This window comes from Vanrija albida (assembly GCF_041260175.1).
Source record: "Vanrija albida strain AlHP1 chromosome Unknown contig_5, whole genome shotgun sequence".
NCBI classification, from domain to species: Eukaryota; Fungi; Basidiomycota; class Tremellomycetes; order Trichosporonales; family Trichosporonaceae; genus Vanrija; species Vanrija albida.
Window position 1 is genome coordinate 1,775,128 of NW_027191424.1, and position 18,587 is coordinate 1,793,714.

At 63.4% G+C, this 18,587-nt stretch overlaps 7 protein-coding genes and 1 non-coding gene across 8 annotated transcripts; 7 read left to right on the forward strand and 1 right to left on the reverse strand.

Annotated features, from left to right (window-relative positions):
* Positions 1-465: 465 nt before the first annotated feature.
* Positions 466-3,062, forward strand: Q8F55_006834 (uncharacterized protein; the record flags this gene model as incomplete). Its single annotated transcript, XM_069355275.1, has 9 exons — positions 466-573; positions 613-692; positions 730-892; positions 958-1,164; positions 1,263-1,377; positions 1,415-2,407; positions 2,447-2,714; positions 2,760-2,960; positions 2,999-3,062. 9 exons carry the CDS (start codon positions 466-468, stop codon positions 3,060-3,062), a joined length of 2,199 nt encoding a protein of 732 aa, XP_069207346.1.
* Positions 3,063-4,360: 1,298 nt separating this feature from the next.
* Positions 4,361-5,166, forward strand: Q8F55_006835 (uncharacterized protein; the record flags this gene model as incomplete). Its single annotated transcript, XM_069355276.1, has 2 exons — positions 4,361-4,595; positions 4,643-5,166. The coding sequence occupies 2 exons, from the start codon at positions 4,361-4,363 to the stop codon at positions 5,164-5,166; spliced, it is 759 nt and encodes a 252-aa protein (XP_069207347.1).
* Positions 5,167-6,851: 1,685 nt separating this feature from the next.
* On the forward strand, positions 6,852-8,098 carry Q8F55_006836 (uncharacterized protein; the record flags this gene model as incomplete). The annotated part of the gene is made up of 8 exons (XM_069355277.1): positions 6,852-7,046; positions 7,082-7,163; positions 7,200-7,233; positions 7,331-7,338; positions 7,401-7,425; positions 7,512-7,553; positions 7,654-7,715; positions 7,752-8,098. The coding sequence occupies 8 exons, from the start codon at positions 6,852-6,854 to the stop codon at positions 8,096-8,098; spliced, it is 795 nt and encodes a 264-aa protein (XP_069207348.1).
* Positions 8,099-8,368: 270 nt separating this feature from the next.
* Positions 8,369-9,074, forward strand: Q8F55_006837 (uncharacterized protein; the record flags this gene model as incomplete). Its single annotated transcript, XM_069355278.1, has 4 exons — positions 8,369-8,476; positions 8,509-8,567; positions 8,599-8,681; positions 8,713-9,074. 4 exons carry the CDS (start codon positions 8,369-8,371, stop codon positions 9,072-9,074), a joined length of 612 nt encoding a protein of 203 aa, XP_069207349.1.
* A 129-nt stretch (positions 9,075-9,203) lies between these two features.
* On the forward strand, positions 9,204-9,274 carry Q8F55_006838. Its single transcript has one exon. It is a non-coding gene; the product is annotated as a tRNA-Gly (tRNA).
* A 789-nt stretch (positions 9,275-10,063) lies between these two features.
* Q8F55_006839 (uncharacterized protein) lies at positions 10,064-11,462 on the forward strand (the record flags this gene model as incomplete). Its single annotated transcript, XM_069355279.1, has 4 exons — positions 10,064-10,189; positions 10,240-10,295; positions 10,335-10,414; positions 10,462-11,462. 4 exons carry the CDS (start codon positions 10,064-10,066, stop codon positions 11,460-11,462), a joined length of 1,263 nt encoding a protein of 420 aa, XP_069207350.1.
* A 615-nt stretch (positions 11,463-12,077) lies between these two features.
* Q8F55_006840 (uncharacterized protein) lies at positions 12,078-13,986 on the forward strand (the record flags this gene model as incomplete). Its single annotated transcript, XM_069355280.1, has 6 exons — positions 12,078-12,203; positions 12,308-12,416; positions 12,452-13,012; positions 13,358-13,463; positions 13,526-13,593; positions 13,631-13,986. 6 exons carry the CDS (start codon positions 12,078-12,080, stop codon positions 13,984-13,986), a joined length of 1,326 nt encoding a protein of 441 aa, XP_069207351.1.
* Positions 13,987-14,053: 67 nt separating this feature from the next.
* On the reverse strand, positions 14,054-17,993 carry CTR9 (protein required for normal CLN1 and CLN2 G1 cyclin expression; the record flags this gene model as incomplete). Its single annotated transcript, XM_069355281.1, has 11 exons — positions 14,054-14,231; positions 14,280-14,359; positions 14,397-15,146; positions 15,183-15,320; positions 15,362-15,927; positions 15,972-17,019; positions 17,058-17,231; positions 17,268-17,368; positions 17,405-17,548; positions 17,600-17,716; positions 17,771-17,993. The coding sequence occupies 11 exons, from the start codon at positions 17,991-17,993 to the stop codon at positions 14,054-14,056; spliced, it is 3,519 nt and encodes a 1,172-aa protein (XP_069207352.1).
* Between the last annotated feature and the right edge of the window lie 594 nt (positions 17,994-18,587).

The following is an 18,587-nucleotide window of genomic DNA, read 5'->3' on the forward strand; positions in this document are numbered from 1 at the left end:
TGGCACGCCCACTGTGCGCTGCCGAAGACTGACACTGACGGGCCGAAGCCGGTGGCGGCTTGCTCGTCGGCCGTGCCCTCGTCCAACCACGCCGCTGCCAACAACGCCCGCCCCCGTCCCAACCCCATATTCTTCGGCCTCGGCGTCATGCACGGCGTGCTGCCCCCCCCCCCCCCCAATACCTGCGCGCTGCATGAAGAATAGTCTGGTGTCGTACAACGGCCGAATACGGCGGCGGTTCCTGCGAAAGGTCAAATATTTTGCTTCCGTCGGCCCCAGCCGTCATGCGGCCGCTTGGCTATGACGGCGCGCGGGCGGCCCGATTTGAGATTGACCACCAAAAGGTCAACTCCATCGACGGCAAACTCGAACGCGACGACGACAACGACGGCCGCAGCGAGATAGATATACAGCACGGGCGAAGAGACGACGAGACAAGTCCAACTCGACCCCCGTATCACAGCCATGGACTCTGACCCATCGTCCACCGCGTCCCAGGGCCCGTCAAAGCCCAAGGTCAACTGGAAGAACGGCCCGCCCAGCTGCAAGGAGTGTGTGCGGCTCAAGCTCAAGGTGGGTGGACAAGACGAGCTGGGCAGCTGACCTCCTCAGTGCTCGCGCTCGTGGCCGTGCACCAGCTGTGTGCGCCGAGGATGTGAGAAGATCTGCCCGCTGGGCACGCTGCCCGGGCGGTGAGTCGGCACCTTATAACACCAGCTGACCCTCCAGCCAGCCAAAAGCCCAGGCCACAATTCTGCAGCTGCAGAAGGAAAATCGCGAGCTGAAAGCCCGACTCGCCCACCTCGAGGGCAAGCCGCTCGGAGCCAGCGAGCAGACGAGCCCCTCTTCGGACCGGCACGAGTCCGACGCCGGGCCATCGCGCGCGAGCCTCGTACGTCTCAGTGTCGATCGTCTGGCACAATCTCGGCCCGGTATCTATCAAACTGACACTCCCAGCAATCCGGTGGCATCGGAGAGTACACGCCGTTTTCGGCAGTGTCGCCAGAACCCGAACACGGCCTGCCCAACAACATCGACGCGCGCGACGACACCATGCTCGACACGACCGCCGTGCCGGGCTCGGGCATCATGGAGTCGGGCAGGGACGGCACAAAGTACCTAGGCCGCGGGGCGGGCACCCTGTTTGTCATTGAGGACGACGAGGTAAGTGTGCTGCGGGCAGGTGTGCGGTGGCAGTAAGCCGCCGTAGAGCCGGCCGTAGACTTTCCGCTGATCGGAATGTCTCTGACGGCCAACCTCAGCCAACACCATCGTCGCTCGTGTTCCCGTTCATGTCCTCTGACCGCGCGGCACTGGCCAACGTGCACGAGCTGTTCCCTACAGTCGATGAGGCGTACAAATTGCTCGATGTGTATGGTGAGTGGGGGTGGCGAGAGTGGCACTGACAGGGCAGAGCGCGAGGTCGAGTGGATGTACCGCCCCCTGGACCGCCTCGCTGCGCGCGAGGCACTCCAGTTGATCTACAGCGGCGGGTCGATCAGCGAGCGCATTCACCATGTGCCACCACACAGGCTGGCGACGGTCCTGATGGTCTTCGCTCTGGCAATAACCTTCACAAACGGGCCCATGTCCCAGTCGATGCCGTTCTTTAACGCCGCCTCGGCGCTGCTCTGCGTGCCCGAGCGTCATTTCATGGTTCGCCACACGCTCTCCTCGGTCGAGACACTGCACATGATGGTGTCGTACCTCCTGACGCTGGGCAACGCACTCTCAGCAAAGGCTGCGTGGCCACTAATTGGCCTGTGCGTACGCATCGCCTGTGCCATTGGCCTCCATCGCGATCCGTCGTCATGGGGCCTATCGGCCAAACAGGAGGAGGATCGTGCACGCCTCTGGTGGGAGTGCGTTACCTACGATATGTTCCTCGGCCTCAACTACGGCCGCCCATACGCCATCCCCGCCCAGCTCATTAACGTGCCCCCGCCGCCATACCCCGCCGACGGTGGCGTCACGCCCTCGGAAGGCGTCTTCCACGCTTTCAAGTACAGGCTCGCCCAGTCCTTCTTCCGCATTGCAGACTATCTCGGGAGCTCAGAGTTGCCAGACTACTCGGTGGTCGTCACGCTCGACTCTGAGCTCCGTCGAGTAGAAGCACAGGCACCAAACTGGCTCAAGTGGTCCGACTTTTACGACCCAGCGACAATGAAGCTGTCACCGACGTACATCACCCAGCAGCACTCGGCCACCATGTTCTACCACAAGGGCCTGCTCGTCCTCCACCGTCCATGGTTCTTCAAGGCTGTCCAGGGCGGGTCCGAGCCGCTTCTGGGCCCGTACGCCGCGTCGTTTACGACCTGTGTGACCTCGGCTCGCAAGCACACCCGCCTCATGGCATCGTTGCTCCGCTGCTGCCCTCAGGCCGCGTACGGGTGGTGGTACTTTATTTGTAAGCAGTGAAGCTGAGGCGTTTGGCTGACACGGCCAGTCCACGCATTCACCGCGGCTATCATCCAGTACACTGTCCTCCGCCGCGTGCCACAAAGCATGATGGCCGACGAAGTGCGCGCCGACTTTGACGCGTCGTTTGACATTATCAAGCAAATGTCGGAGCACTCTGGGACTGCTCGGCGAGCCCTCCCGGTACTTGCACGTCTGCACGACAGGCTCAAGGACTCTGCGGGCCCGACACCCACCTCAGCCTCTGGCGGCGACATTGGAGACCGTGCGCTGTACGAGATGTTCCTAGGCTCGGCGTAAGTGTGGCGTCGCTATAACTGGTTCCCCACTGACCGCCACAGGGCGCCCGACCCCGCCGCCGCTTCCGACATGAGTCAGGAGCTGTCGTGGGGCCAGCAGATGGACCCGAACGGCGTTTCGATGTACAACCCGCCCACGCAGGGCTACGACACGACGAGCATGATGCTTGGGTTCGAACAGCCGGCCTTCCAGCCTACGAACCAGGACCAGATGTCCATTACCGACCCATTGATTCAGACTTTGTGAGTTGGTGTTGCATAGCGACTGCTGACACGCCCAGGCTCTACTGGAACGCGATTGCAAACCCAGAAGCTCCGCAGGGCATCCCTGTTCCTCAGGTTTGAGGGCGAGACTCGGGGACGAGCTCAGTGGCTCGGGTGACAGGGTCCGTGTGATGAGGAATGGTGACGGCCTAGTGAGGCACTGCGGCACGGCCCGCGTGTGCCAGATGGCATCAGAGTTACGCGGTGACAACCGTACACGGAGAAGAGGAAAAACTCGAGGGCGAATCGCGCGGCGTGGTTGCGCTGCGGATGACTCGACTAGCTTGTAATGCCCCGAGATGATGTTGTACTGCCCGGTGCCTGCAACGCATGGTGCTGCGCCTCGTGCTATTGTTCCTTGGCCTTGGAAGGGCATGGAAGGTGTCGTGAACGGGCGAGAGGACCGGGACGAAGGGGGAGGAATGGATGGCGGCTGCCCCACTGATCAGGAGATAGTGGGTGGGTCTGTGCCCGGCAAGCCGCCGGCCCCGCACCCGGAGGTGATAACCGGTTAGTCGTAACCAACGAGCGAGGGACAAGAGGCACGCTGCGGGTGCGTATCGGAACTGCAGTCGCGGGAGTTTTGCCAAAGTTGGCAGGGGCGGGCAGTGAGGTGGGGAGGGCGGGGGCAACTGATTCAGCCAGGCCACGCAAGCAGGCAGGGAGGCCAGAGACAGCCACTGGCTATTCACGGCGAGGGAGGCGCGAGCAGGCGCACTCCCAGCCGTTATCCCTCGCTCACATCTCTGCATTCCTCTGCATCGCGGCCTGCATCGTGGCCTGCATCGCGGCCGCACCCTGCCTCTCCCCAATGCCCCAAGCACCCCCAGGCAACCTATCCCAGCGGCACCAAACGTTGAAACAAACGAATGTGCGGAGGTCGGGTGCGGCCGGCGATCGATATCTTGGCGCGGCTGAGGCTAAGGGTCGTGCGGCTCCAGCCCCGGGCCCCACGCTTCCCCGTATCGACGCAGCGCCTCGTTTGTGGCTGCTGCGTTCCGATACCATGACGGCGCACCCGGGTCAGCGACCCGAACCAACACCTCACGACGAACGGCGGCAGCATGCCCGCCCGCCCTGCAGGACGCGCCAGCCGTTCTTTTGCTGCTCGCTCGGGTGATGGGTAAGGCAAGGCAAGGCAAAAGTTCGAAATTATCTGCGGCTCCTGCTCGACGCTGTGCCCGCCCCTGCGGCAATGGCTCTGCCGGGGCTCGGGGTCGAGCCGGGGTGCCGACGAGGGGAGGGGAGGGGGATTTACAAAGATTTACCAGGGGGCACACGTCGGGTGAGCGTATCGGCTCACGTATAAAGCTGGCGAGGGTGTAAACATGCCCTCGATCCCCTGCTTACCCACTCCCACACACTTAGCAACGAGCGCAATGTCCCCCAACCAGAGCGAATCTGACTCGTCCGCGCCCGTCTACCTCGGCGCCGGGGACGCCGAGAAGGGCGCCGCCGGCCACATCGAGCGGCACATCACCCCCGGCGGCCACCCCGTCGACTACTCGCAGCCCGGTATCCCGGTCGAGCACAGGAAGTACGGCAACCCGATCCCGCTGGGTCTCATCACGTTCGCCGTCGACTTCTTCCTCGTCGGGTTGTATGTGCTCGGAGGTAGGTCGCCAACACGTGGAACCAGCACAGTGCTAATACTCCGTCAGCCCGCGACGTCCAGTCTACCGCCATCGTCATCCCCGTCCTCATGATGCTCGGAGGCGTGTCCCAGACCTTTGTGGGCTGGTTTGAAATGTTCATCGGCAACACGTACTCGGCCACCATCTTCGGCACGTTTGGCGGCTTCAACATGTGCTACGCCGCCATCTACATCCCGTCGTTTGGCGTGCTCGACGCCTTCAAGGACGCCGACGGCAAGCTCACCGACGGGTTCAACCAGGCCATGGGCATCTTCTTTGTCGTCTGGGCGATTGTCGGCTTCTTCTTCGTCCTTGCGTCGTTCCGCTCGTCGGTCGCCATCCTCTCGACTCTCACCTTCACGACCCTCACCTTCGTCTGCCTCGCCATCTTCAACATGACCGGCACAAAGGGCTCGCAGTACGCTTCCGGCGCCATGGCCTGCATCGCCGCCTGGTGCGGCTTCTGGGCCGCCCTCGCGGGCTACTGGTCCCCCGACACGACCTACGACTTTATCCGCCTCCCGCCCATCTCGCTCGCCAAGGAGGACTAGGCGCGGGGTAGAGAGCCCGGTCGGGCGGTCAGAAGTTCGTCTTTGGACGCTTAGGTTGTTGATTAATATGCATGGTGTGTTTGTGGCACGGTCCCAGTGAGCTGTTCTTCGAGAGGACAAGGCAGGTGTAATACGATGTCAGTCGCGACCAGCGCCACCCCATCGAACGTGGTCCATCGCCACTCGTGTTTACCTCTTCTCTTGTTTACTTTTTCTCGCTTATAGAACGCCGCAGCACGTCACGTCGGCGGCGGTTTCGTCTCTTGATCAATAGCAGTATCCTGCCAAGGCGGCAGGGGAGCAATCGGAAGCAGGCACGGGAACGTGCAAACACGCCGCCGTCGAACAAAACACGCCCCGCGTCACGTTCGCCCAACGCAACATTGACGCGTTTGGCGACGTGTGGCGATGGGTGGCCACGTGTGGCGACGTCGGCGACGCGTGGGCCGGTGTGCTGGGCGGTGGCTGGTGGCTATGGCGCAATTACACGGCGGGAGGGTGTGGGTGGTTCGCTGCTCCTGGCCGTTTACATATACCTGTCACGGCCACGCCACGCTGCGTGAGGGGCGCTCGGGGCGAGTCGCGGGGGCGGCAGTGCCACCCGAGTCAGTCGGACGAGCGAGCGAGGCGACCCAACAAACAAACTCACCCCGTGACATACACGCCGTGGCCTCGTGGCACCGGCCGCAGCCAAGGCACAATCTCCGCTGCGCCGGCCGAGTGTGTCTGCAGCCTCGGAATGCGGAAACGTGTGCCTGCTGTCGTACACCGAGTCGTGACCGAGAACTGGTCGAGCCGTGACGTCGGTGCGTGCGTGCAGGCAGATCAGATGACGCGCGGTCGGTCATTTCTCTCGGCCGTAGTGAGGCTGGGGGACCCGACTGACTGACCGAGTAGAGGTTAGTCGCGCTCGTCGTTGTCGTCGCACACTGTGTGTCAGCAGCTGGCTGACGTGCGCTATATGCTGACTCGCTCGTCCAGAAATACAATGAGCTGTCCAATTTCAAGTATCCAGCCCGCCCAGGCTCACCGGTGCATGCCGCGCTCGCCCCCGCCACCATGACTAACCCGGCCGGCCGGCGGCGTGGCCCCACCCCCCACTTTGCGATAACCCGCCGGCGTCGACCCGCCGGTCGACCCGCCGGTGTCGGTCCGCCGACAGTGTGTGAGCATGCATGCATTCACTCCCGCGGGTGGCCCCACCCGCCCCCCCTCCCATCCCCTCCCCTCCCCTCCCCCGCCCCCACCTCCGCGCTGGTCGGGCAACGAGGCGGCAGCTGACTCTCCACCCGGACGAGTTCCGCGTCGGAGAGTCACACTCCGCCGAGGCGACGACGTGCACGCGTGGGCGCATTTCAGAGCACGGCACACATTTGAGACGCATGCATATCTGGTATTGACCGATGACGCGGGGTGGGTGGACGGGGCAGGCGCACAACCGAGCTTGTAGCGTCTATTTCCAAGCCACATTGCTGGCAACACCCCGGCGACGGGGCCCACCCCGCCCGCCTCGGCCGGTCGGCTGCGCACGCCGCGACGATGCACGTATATCTTCCTCGCGGGCTGCTCATCAGCTCTCCCACGCGTACCGCCTTGGCACGAGTATATACAGGCCGACTGATTGCTGCGCCCTGCCGCCACCACCACCCGACCCACAACCAAAACCACCCACCCACACCTCCGCCATGGCCTCCCCCGCTTCCAGCTGCGAGGACATCCTCGCGCCCACCCCGCGCCCGTTCTACTACTACGACGACGATGTCGAGAAGGGGTTGCCACAGTTCGAGGCGCTCCCGCCATTCGAGCCGCGCATCGAGCGCATCCTCACGCCGATGGGCCACCCCGCCGACTTCTCCCAGCCCGGCGTCCCGCCTCAGCATGTAGGTCGATGCCCGCTGCCACCGCTCACGCCCAGCGCGTCTACGGAAACCCCACACCGCTCGGGCTCATGTCCTTCGGCTACGGCTTCTTCCTCCTCTCGGCCTTTACGCTGCGAGGTACGCCGTCCCGCCAAACATCCGCTGATACCGCAGCCCGAGGCGTCCACTCGGTCAATGTGGCAGTTCCGTAAGTGCCCGCGGCCGTCACCGTCCCCCATCCCCACCCACCAACCCCGCACCTCCCGAACTCTGACACCCCCCCGCACCCGCTGACCATGGCACAGAGTACTTGGTACGTCGTCCATCGGGCGCGGTGACGCGCGGCGCTAGCATCCATGTGCTGACCCAGAATAGTCCTCTTCGGCGGCATTTCACAGACGTGAGTGGAGGCCCACGGCTCTTGCCGCCACGCTGCGGATTGGAGCTCCGCGCCCAACTCTCATATGCACCAGCTGACACTCGCAGCCTCTGCGGTTGGTGGGAGATGTCCCTCGGAAACACATACATGTGAGTGCATTCAGGGAGGGCACCGAGTGGCGAGGTGGTCACCGGCCGGCAACCACTCGGCCGGCACCCCCGGCCGATCCGCAGCCCACTGACGCGCCAGGGCGACCATCTTCGGCGCATACGGCGCCTTCAGCCTGTCCTACGGCGCGATGTACCTCCCAGGTACGTTTCCCTCCGTGCTCACCGCTGACGCCCCAGCGTTCGGCGTCGTGTCTGCGTACACGCTCGCAGACGGCACCATGAGCTCCGAGTTCAGCGAAGCCCTCGGGCTCTACTTCATCGGCTGGACCATGATCACTGTCCTCTTCATCCTCGGCAGCCTGCGCTCCTCGGTCGGCATGATCGCCGTGCTGACGTCGACCGCGGCCGCGTTCCTTGCCCTCGCCGTGTTCCACCTCACCGAGGCCAACGGCGCGCGGATAGCCGGCGGCGTGTTCTCCGCCCTCGCCACTGCCGCGGCGTGGTGGACCGCCATGGCGGGATACTGGCACGAGGATAACACGGCCCCGTGGGTGCGTGTCAGTGCCGGCGACGCGTGGCAATAGCGCGCAACGGTGAATAAGGCGGCACCTGAAGATTTGACACTGTACACTACTGTATGAACAACTGGCACTCGTCGGACGGTGCGGTGTGGGCGTCACTGGCACGCAATGGATGGCGGTGATCACCCACCGACAACAGCTCGATGTGGCACTCTCACCCAGCTGAAACGTCCCCATTGCAGCATGTGAACAGTGCCAGTGGTGCGACATGCGCGACAACGCGTATAACATGACCGGCAGTGGCCGCATACAAGGTTCACACAAGCACTCACCATGCCTCCTTCAAGCCATCGCCCGCAGCACGCCAGCATGGCATACCGCGGGGCCACCAACCGCCAGCTGTACCCCCGCGCGCTCGAGCTTCCAGCCTTCAACCCGCTTGTAAGCCCCCAGCGTGCGCGCACTGACCCCAGGGCATCCTCATGACAAAGTTCCATAGCGACACAATTACGGGGCGGTACTGGATCCTCGAGTACGTCCTGTCGCGAGCGCGCTGACACCAGCCCGGACCTTGCGCGGGAGGGGAACTGGAAGCCAGACACAGTGTTCACGACGTACGCGGACAGGACAGACGATCGATGCGATTGTGGGTGCCCCTCCGGCGGCAGCTGACCCAGTCAACCAATTCCCTGGCAAGGCGCTCGTGTACATTGATCAACAGGCGTGGGCCTACGTCGATTCCGTGCAGCCCCAGCCCCCGGTCTACGTCCTCTTCCTCTTCGCGTGGAACGAGGAACGCATGGTCCGCACCGGGAAGAGGCTCACGCTCAGCTGGCCTCTTAAGGTGTCGACCGTTGGGCCCTGGTGCAGGGTCGAGTTTGCGGGGTGGCCGCAGCTCTTGATGCTCGCGCACGCATGGCACTCGTGCGCGGACAGAGCGGCGTTCTGGCGCAAGTACGTTGCCATGGACGGTGCGTTCTCGATCCATATGAGTGGGGACGACATTCTGGAGCTTGTGCGCGAGTTCGGTCGGCCGTAGCAGGCGCTAATTGGGGGGGAAAGTGGATGCATATAGTCTATAAAGAATGCAGAGAGGGCTTTGAGCCGGGAAATATTCACCACCCGATCCATCCTTTTCACCCCGCTGTGCACCCGCAGAACACGCAACACACTGTTGGTGAAACGGTATCATGCGTCGTTGCCATCGACGCGGCAGGGGTTCGACTCCCTTACAGTGTAGAGCAGGAGCAGAGCGCGAGCTTGAGTTCCCTTTTGGCCTGTGGTTGGCTCGCACCCGCACTCACTCGCACCAGGGCCAACGTGGCGCCACTTTCGCGAACGGACCTCGTCCGAGTGTGGACGATCTTCCATGGGAGAGGCTGCTGAACGAGTGGACGTGTAAATCGGTCCGCTCAAGACAATGGTGTGGTAGATGGCGTCTGTCGTGACGCCCCCTCCAGGCGCGAGGGGTTGCAGTGTGTCTGCGCCAACCAACTTCGTGGGGAAGAAGTTCCCCCAGACCAAAACCATCCAACACGCCACCGGCCGCCTTCCCCTGCCCATCCGAACGCCCAATGGCTTGTCTTGACCGCACCCAAGTCTCGTGACAATGTTGAGGGAAGCACATCCGGCGATCAGCGGCGGAGGCTCTCGTTGCTGGCTCGTGCGACAATGGAGAGGAGGGTGCATTGGACAGCAGCATGCCGCGGCACCCTTCGAACCTCGCACCGACCTTGGTCTGAGCTCCCGCTCTGAGTATTGTCTGCACACATCCCCACCCCTTTCGAGGATGTACCCCTTCATGCGAGAGGGGAAGGCATGCCCCTCGCCTCCGCGACAATACCGCAGAGACAGCTTGGGTGTCCCCTTGCGTGACCAAGTGTGCGTCCCCTCTCTGGGCCGAAGGCAATGCTTTGTGTGCTCGCGCCGTTGACTTCTGCACACTGAGTCGACGACGATAAAAGCCCAGGTATGGATGGGTCGAGACTGCTCAACCCACCCTCTCTTTCCCAAACCACTACCCCCACCATGGCCAACCCGACCCCTCCCCATTGGTTCAACTTCCTAAACCCCCCTCCAACTCCCAGTAACTCGGGCTGGGCCCTTTCCTACACCGTATACCCCCTCGAGCAGATCCCCGGCTTCAACAAGTATGTGAGTACTGGCTCGGCTACCCTGGCAGGCCCGCTCGCTAATCACACCAGGGCAACCTCCTCGTCAACTTTTGGAGCTCCGATGCACCAAAATATCGCTACTACAAGTGAGAGTTGCGGTTTGCTCCCTTACTGAATTATCGCAGTTGGGACCGGGACACCAGCCGCCCCCGCTGGCAGCCTCTGAGCGTGTATACCCACTACCGGGACGGGTACTCCTATCCAAGTGCGTGCAAGTACACTCGGGGAAGGGCGAGGGGCTAATACTCGCAGCTTTTCCTCGCATGTCCCTTGGTCCGTCCCTTGGTCCGTTCCTTGGTCCGTCGATGCCTGCCATCCTGGGCGAACGTAGCCCGTTCCCGGGCTATGTCATGTTCCTCTTCGACTGGAACCAGAGGCGCCACAGGGCTCTGGGCATCGAGCCCGAGGAGCAAACTCGAACTCCCAACAGCACGCCTGGCCGGTCTCGCACGCAGGGCAGCCCAGTCGTGTACTATGAGCCCGTCACCAGGCCCCAGATCGACACTGTGGAGGATCTGCTGGCTCTCGCGGAGGAGTGGGCCGCGAACACGACGACGTTCTGGCTCAAGTACAGGTGGGACAACTTCTACCCGACGCCCCCGCCGTCGCCCACCACCTTCACCCTGGTGCCAGCGTCGCCCGAGGTGGATGAGCTTGCCGGTACCGTCGAAAAACTCGGCATCGGTGCTACCACGGAGCAGCCCAACGCCAACGAGGGCGAGGGTCGCGCCCCCGGCAGCGACGACTCATATGTCCTTCCCAGTGCCACCAGCAGCGAGGGGGAGGCGGCCATGCAGCCGGCTGCCAAGCCGGCTGCCAAGGACGAGAATGGTGCTGCGCACCCCGAGGTGGAGATCGTGCCTGTCACGGCAGAGGAGGAGGAGAAGTCGGAGGAGGAGTGGGAGGAGGAGATGGACGCGCCTGTCGTAGTGAACGCCGACGACGCGCCCGTCATGGAAGACACCGAGGGCAGCCCGATCATGGTGACGGAGGAGGACGCCCCCGCCGACGAGGCCGCCCAGCAGGCGACGCAGAGCACTAGCACGCTCGCTTCTACGACTGGGCACCTCATTGCCACTCTGACCTCCGTTAGGGGTGCGATTGGAGACCTGTCAAACGCGGTGCGGTCGACCGCGGCTCCCAGCGCCCAGACAATCCGCGACACGTCCGTCGTCCTGGCCGAGCTCACCAACGAGCTCCGCGTACTCCAGGATATGCTCCATGGCCAGGGGAGGGGGTTCCCCTACCACTAGTGGTCACGAGCAGGGCCACTGGTACCCCCGCGTCCTCTTCCCTGTCAGCCGGTCTGGCCGGCGGTTCATGTATGTACTATTCATAGAAGTGACAGCAGATCATAAGGCCCGAATGCAGACGTATAGTGTATGCTATGTTCAGAGGGGCCGACAAGGTCAGTCGCTGACGACGAGGGACCGGGGGCGGTGGGGAATTGCGATTTAGTCTGATTATTCGGCATTTGTTGCCTGACCTACCCTTCCGCCGCTCCCTTGCATCTCGCATGTCCGAAATTTGCCCCAACATACAAGATGATTAGTGCGTGAAGTAATTATACAGTGCTGATAGTCCCCTAGGGGATCAGCGCTCATTGTGTGACAGCGATCATAGGTGGCATGTGGCACTCTCCGACAGGACAACGACATCGACCCATATGCTCTCGAAACGCACATCCTCCACGGCCTCCTCCCCCTAGTCTCAATACTGCCTCTGTCGCACATTCTGGAAATGCATACCACCCATTGTACTTTGAGGTGACCTCCAGCCTGTGTCTTCGGCAAAGCACCCGCAGCAGGCCTTTAAACCCGCCATCAATCTCTTGCCCATACCACCACACACACCATAGCCTCGTCACCATGGTCCCACGAATCTGGATCCCTCGGCCCAGCTTCAGGTCCTCCCCCTGCATGGCCGACCAGGAGGCCCTGGGCAGCCGCTCAGCCGCTGGACCGCTCGCCACCATCCCCACGTTCTGCTCTGAGGTGAGCAGCGCCGCCGCTTCCGTGCTCACCCACCAGGGCCACCTCCACTGCCACTTCTCCAGCGGTCGGATCAGATACCGCCGATGGGTGTAAGTCTCTGACAGGAACTCGCTCACTCCAGCTGGGGCATCCGTGGCGACAACCCCGGCGCTGTCGGCGTCCTCCGCGCCGTCATCACCCTGTACGAGGACCAGAGCATCGAGATCTACAAGCGTGCTGTCGAGTGCACACCACCTAGCTGACGCCAGATTCAGACCGCACCTCCGAGGACACGCCGCCCGCGCCGCAGAGCCTCATTGCCCACGGGCCAGACCGCAGGATCACGTTCGTGGACGTGCATCCCGCCCCCCTCGAGGCCCCGGGCTACGTCGGCTTCTTGAAGAACTGGAACGAGATCCGCTGTAGGGTGACCCACACCATGCCCGGGTACGCCGCGTTCCGCGACGATGACAGCCACGACACGTTCGACGACGACCCGTCCGAGGCGCTGTGTTCAAAGGGCCCCTACACCTATCCCCCGATTTCGAGCGTCGCCGACCTCCTCCGCCTCGGGGCCGAGTGGGCTGCCAGCCCGGAAACGTTCTGGGGCAGGCACTCGTTCGGCCGGCTTGCCCGTGTGCCGGGGGCTGCTTCCGGCGTCACTCGCCACCGCATTGTAGCTGGCCCCGACGACTGGGCGACGACGGCGTCGTCCGCGGTGGACGATGCGGGGGGCGAGGAATCTCCCCAGGCTCAAAGCGGACGCCGTGGGCCGCACCCCAGGCAGACGGCCCGGGTCCCGCACGCCGTCCGCACGTGCAACCCGGGGCGTGAGTGCATCTGCAACCCGCGAGGTTCCTGCATCAAGATGTGTTGGTGCCCACTCTTTTCCTAGGCCTGCAGGAGTGAACACATATGCTAGTGGCGAAGATGCAAAGGTGACGCTGGAGAGCATCGCGGCAGGTGGGCTCGCCCGGGGCTGGAGTTGCGCACTGGCCATGTTGGTGACGGCGGAGCGCGAACAATGGGGGAGCACTGACCGGCCAGGCAGGCCATTGTACAACGTTATGCATCGTACCTCGCTTTACATGTAGCCCCGACGATGCAAGTGCAAGACGTGCGCGCCCCGCCCGACCCGCTCGCCGGCGTCCCGCCCTGCCTCGCGCGCGAGCAAGCGCGCACGCGCACGACCTTCCGCCCCGCCCCGCTGCCGGGCGTGAACCGCAGCGGCGCCTGGCGGAGCGAGTACGACGGCGGCGTGGTGGCGTACCGGGACTGGGGGTGGGTACGGGGGGAAGGCGAGGGGGAGCAGGAGGGGGAGAGGGGGAGGGCTGACGGCACAGCCTCGACGCGCGGCGCGGCGACGCCGTCGGCGCCATCGTCACGGTGTACGCCGACGGCAGTATGGAGGGTGCGTTTGGGGGAGGAGGCCGCTCACGCCGCCGCAGAGGACGCCGACGGCGCAGGCAGCGGCTGGATCTACCCCGACCTGCGGGACCGCACCGCCCGCTACCACGTCCCCATCGCCCCGCACGTCGTGCCACCCTACATCCTCTTCCTGCTCGCGTGGAACCGCCGCCGCTGCGCCGACCTCGGCGCGCCCCCCTCCGGCGCGGACGCGGCCCTCATCCGCGCCGTGACCGGCCAGCGCCTCGTCCGCCCGCTCGACGTGCACACCTGGAACCAGCTCAATCGCCTCACGCGCCTCTGGCTCGAGGACCGCGCGGCCTTCTGGCAAAAGCACAGCTGGCACAACCTCGCTGAAGCACTCCTCTCGCAGGGAGTGCCAGGGCGGCGGCCGTAACCCCCATCCCCCCCCTCGATATGCGTGACCGCGCCGCGCGTGCGCTTCATAGATGCTATGGTACTGTCTACTCGTCGTCGTCCTCGCTCTGCACTCCCGAGGCGTTGGCCTCCGCGGCGTTGTCCTCTGCCGCGTTGTCCTCCCCGCCGCTTCCGCCAGCGTCCTCGCCTCCGCCGTTACCCACGGCCGCCTCGGCGTCCTCCTCCACCTCGTCGTCCGAGTCCTCGATGATAGCCTTGGACTTGCTGTCGGGTGTCAGCACTACTACCACACACACACACCGCTGCACTCACAACTGCTTGCCACCGCGTCCTCCTCGGCCCCCGGCGTCGTCGTCGTCGGGGTCCTCGCGCCGCCGTGACTGCTTCTTCTTCTGAAACTGTCAGCTCACCCCCCATCGACAGACCCACCTTTGACTTCAACAGCGCCAGCGTCCGGCGGCGCGCGCCGGCCTCGTCCAGCTCCTCACCCTCCTCGCCTTCTCCACCAGTCGGCGCCGCGTCGTCGTCGTCGACGTCCATCTCGTCCTCGTCGTCGCTCTGCCTCTGCTTCTTCTTCTTGCCTCCGCGCTTCTTCTTGCGTGGCCGCTCGCCGTCCTCGCCGTCGACCTCGTCGTCGTCGACAATACCCGCGTCCTTGCGTTTCTTGCGCTGCTCGGCACGCTTCTCCTTGCGCGTTTCCTCCTCGGCTCGTCGTGTCTCGATCTCCTCCTGCCACTGGCGCGCCTCGTCGCGGGCAGCCTTGCGCTGCTCGGCGAGCTCGGCAGCCTTGGCTTGGATCTCGGATTGACGCTTCGCCGCCGCCGCGTTGATGCGCTCCTGCTCCTCGGCGCGCACACGACGTGCTTCCTCCACACGCGCAGCCGTCTCGCCCTCGAACGCCTCCTGCTTTTCCACCTGCTCTGGTGCCTTGCGGAGAAGACTTTCACCGTAGCGCGCACGCTGGTCGGCCATGTCCGGGTCGTACGCCAGAGGCCGGCTCTTGTCATCAGCAAGCGAGCGGAAAAGGCCAACAGCGTCCTGGGCGTTCTTGAGAGCAAGCTGCAGCTCGCTAAGCGTCCGCTTGGCAGGGTCAAGCGAGACCATAATCTCAGCAGCCTTCTGCTGGATCATGGCAATGTTGTAGAGGATCGCACGGTCGCTAGGAAGGATGTGCAGCGCCTGGTAGGTTAGTGACCGCCGACTCTGTAAACCCACCTTGGTTGCGTAGTACAACGACTGGCTCATGGCCGAAAAGTTCGACTCCTTGATCGCGTACGAGTACCACGCGCGGCAGAGGTAGAGAAGGATGTGAACCTTGCGGCCACCACCAGCAGAGTTGAGAGCAGCACCGTACTGCATTATCAGCGATGCCTCGCGGTAAAAGCACAACTCACAGCCTCAATGGCACGCTCCTCCTCTCCCTTGATGAAGTAGCAGTGGCCAATGTTGACGTTGACAGCCCCGTCTGGAAGCGAATCCTTGATGCGGCCAAATGTCGTCAAAGCCTGAGTTGCCAGGCGTGCACGCAGCTTGGCCTCCTCGGGACCCGGAGCCGGCTGCAGTGCCTTGGGGGTCAGAGTGTCCTCAGCCAGGGCGATAGCAAGGCCCTGTGCGGCCACGGCATTGTTTGGGTCGAGGCTGAGGGCACGCTCGTACGCCTCGGCACTACGCAGAAACTGCTTCTGCCTGTCGACCTGCTCGGACTGCGACTTCGCCTCGCGGCCGAGCGTAAAGTGGAGCCAGCCCAGGGCAGTGAAAGTGTAGGCATCGGGCCCAATCTTGAGCGTCTGGGCTGCAAACTGGTACGCCTCCTTGATGGACCCGATGGAAATCAGGAACTTGGTGTACACGGAGCGAACCGAGATGTTGCTCTCGTCGGCATGCAAGCATTCCTTGAGAAGGCTGTTTGCTTCGACATTACGGCCGGCGCTGGCGGCAAGAGCAGCGAGGCGGACCTTGGCTACGCCGTGTTAGCCTTGCGCGACGGAACCACGGCCTACTCACACTCAACGTGCTCAGGATGCTGATGGAGCACGTCACGGAACCACTTGGACGCCTTGACCACATCGCCAGCCTGCTCGTGTGTACGACCCAGGTCGTACGCCAGCACCGTCTTGAGCTGGTCCGCCTCCTTAGTGGTGGCGTCCTTGAGCAGGTGCAGCGCTTCTTGGTACCGCTCCTCGGCGACCTCAGTGGCGCCCTGAGAAGAGAAGAGGGATGCAAGGTTGGCGGACAGGCGGACAGTAGGGTAGTCGACGGGCTTGTCCTGCGACTCGCCCTGCGACTCGGACAGCTCCTCGGCGTCGGCCTTGATGGAGATGGCACTCTGGTACGCCGTGATGGCCTTCTCCACGCTCTCGTCCTGCCAGAGCTTGGCCAGCTCGACAAACGTGTCGGCATCGCTGGCGATACCGCGGAGCTTGGCCCAGTCTTCTTCGGTCGTAGCAGCAGTGAAGACGTTCTGAATCTCGGAGAGAATGTTGCGAGCCGTGAGACGGTTGCGGGCCTGCTCGTCCGCCGGCATACCAAGATGTGGGTAGGCGAGGAGCGAAGCGTGCAGGACTGCAAACTCAAAGGGACCCTTGCCTCCCAGGCGTTTGGCAGTCTGCTCCACGAAGTTGAGGGCCTCACGCAGGTTGCCCGTCTTGATAGCAATCTGGGCGAGGGTCAACTCGGCGATGATGTTGACGTCCTGAGGGTTCTCCGCCTTTGCGGCAGCGATGAACTTGCCGGCGTCGGCGACATCCCCAGCAATGAACCCCAGGCGACCACGCTCGGCGTTGGACAGAACGGTGCTCCTCTTGTTGTCCGAGAACTGGATCGCACGCTCGGCCAGCTTGGAAGCGACAGGCACCTTGCCGGCTTGGCCGGTGATGGTGGCGAGGGCGAGAGCCGCAGCAGTGTTCTTGTTGTTGATCTTGAACGCCGCCTGAACATGTGCCACACCCTCAGTCTCGTACGCCAGCCGATCAGCCATCGAGAACGATGGTTCGCGGGCCGCATTCAACGATGCCAGGCCCAGGAGAAGACGAGGGGCGTACGCTCCGGGATCCTGTCACCATTAGCGTCCAGATACGCAAACTGACCCACCCTCTGGTGTGCACGGGTCCATGCTGCACGTGCACGCTCCTTGTCACCAAGGACATACGCGCAGAGGCCGAGGCCGATTCGCGGATCAGGGCTCATGTCCGGGTTGAGCTGAAGCATCTTTTGATATGTCACCAAGGCGGCGTCGTGCTGCCTCCTGGAGAACTGCAAGCGAGCCTGAATAGTCAGCGTTGTACCTTTCTTCAAACTCACGTGGGCAGTAAGCCCAGCCAGGTTGTTGGGCTGTCTCAACAATAATCTCTCGACAAAGGGAGCCGCGACGGCGGGCTGTCCACGAGCGAGGTAGAGGATGACTGCGGTGTGAGCGCGGACTTGGGTACGCGACCTACTCTTGGCCATGGTCACGCTGATGGGCTCGTCTTCGGGGCCAGCGCCAGCCGAACGAAGAGCGTCCTCTGCACGCTCCAGCTGTTGCGTCGCGGCGATGTAATGGTCGTCTTTTGTCCTCGTTCCCGCTGGGATAACATCGTACTCTGTTCCAGTCAGCCGATGCCCCCAAGCAAGCCCTATTCAGCCCCACTCACTCGCAAACGGAGAGATGGTCTTCGGCGCCGTCCGCGCCAGCGCGAGATGCAGGTGCGCGAACATGGCATGAAGGTTGACGAGTGCGAAGTGGTCGACCGGCCTGGCCTGGGCAAAGACTGCGAGCCATTAGCCTCGGCCACTCCCCATCGGTACCACTCAGCACCACTCACAGTCGATACCGTCGACAAGCAGCTCCTCAGTCTTGTTCAGCCGCCCCGCGCGCCAGTGCTCGCGCGCGATCTGGGTCCATGTCGGGCACTCGGCATTGAAACCCTTGAGGGCCTGGGCGATGTCCTCGTATTCGGTGTCTCCGAGCAGGTCGAGGGGCACATCGAGCTGCTCGCCGTCGTGCACGAGCGTGATCACGCGGCCTGCCGGCTCGGCGTCCGCCATTGTGATGTGATGTGGCTTTTGATGAGGCGAAGGGAAGAGGTCGGAGAGGTGGCGGGCAGCTCTGCAGCGGTAGCGGTATCGGTTTGGCGTGACCTGTTTGCTACGTGCCGAGTTGCAGCCTGTGTTGAGAGGGAGGAGGTCGAAGGTTGTTTGGAGGTGGTGGATGTGCAGTTGTCGATGCAGGTCGATGTCGACGGCCGACGACGAGGAGAGCAGCCGCCAACAGCGAGCGAGCAAGCAAGCAAGCACCAACAATTCAAGATTGGTGGAGGAGGCGGAAAGGCGCGTGTAGCGTTATGCGTGCCTAACTGAGGTAACCCCCTGACGACTCGAATTTCCCGAGCTTGTCGACTGCGCGACGTGCAGGCGGGGAGCTGGGTGTGGGTGTGGGTGTGGGTGCACATGCACGCAGCACACTGACATCTTGTCGACTCAACAAAAACAAGACTACTCACTCACTCCCTCACTCCGCACGACGCTGGCGCGTATATGAGCACTAGCCGTTGGACAAGGACCGCGCTCAACCTCACCACTCTCTCGACTCCCGCTACACGCCACATCAAACTCGCGCCGCTGGCCCGGACCATACACCAA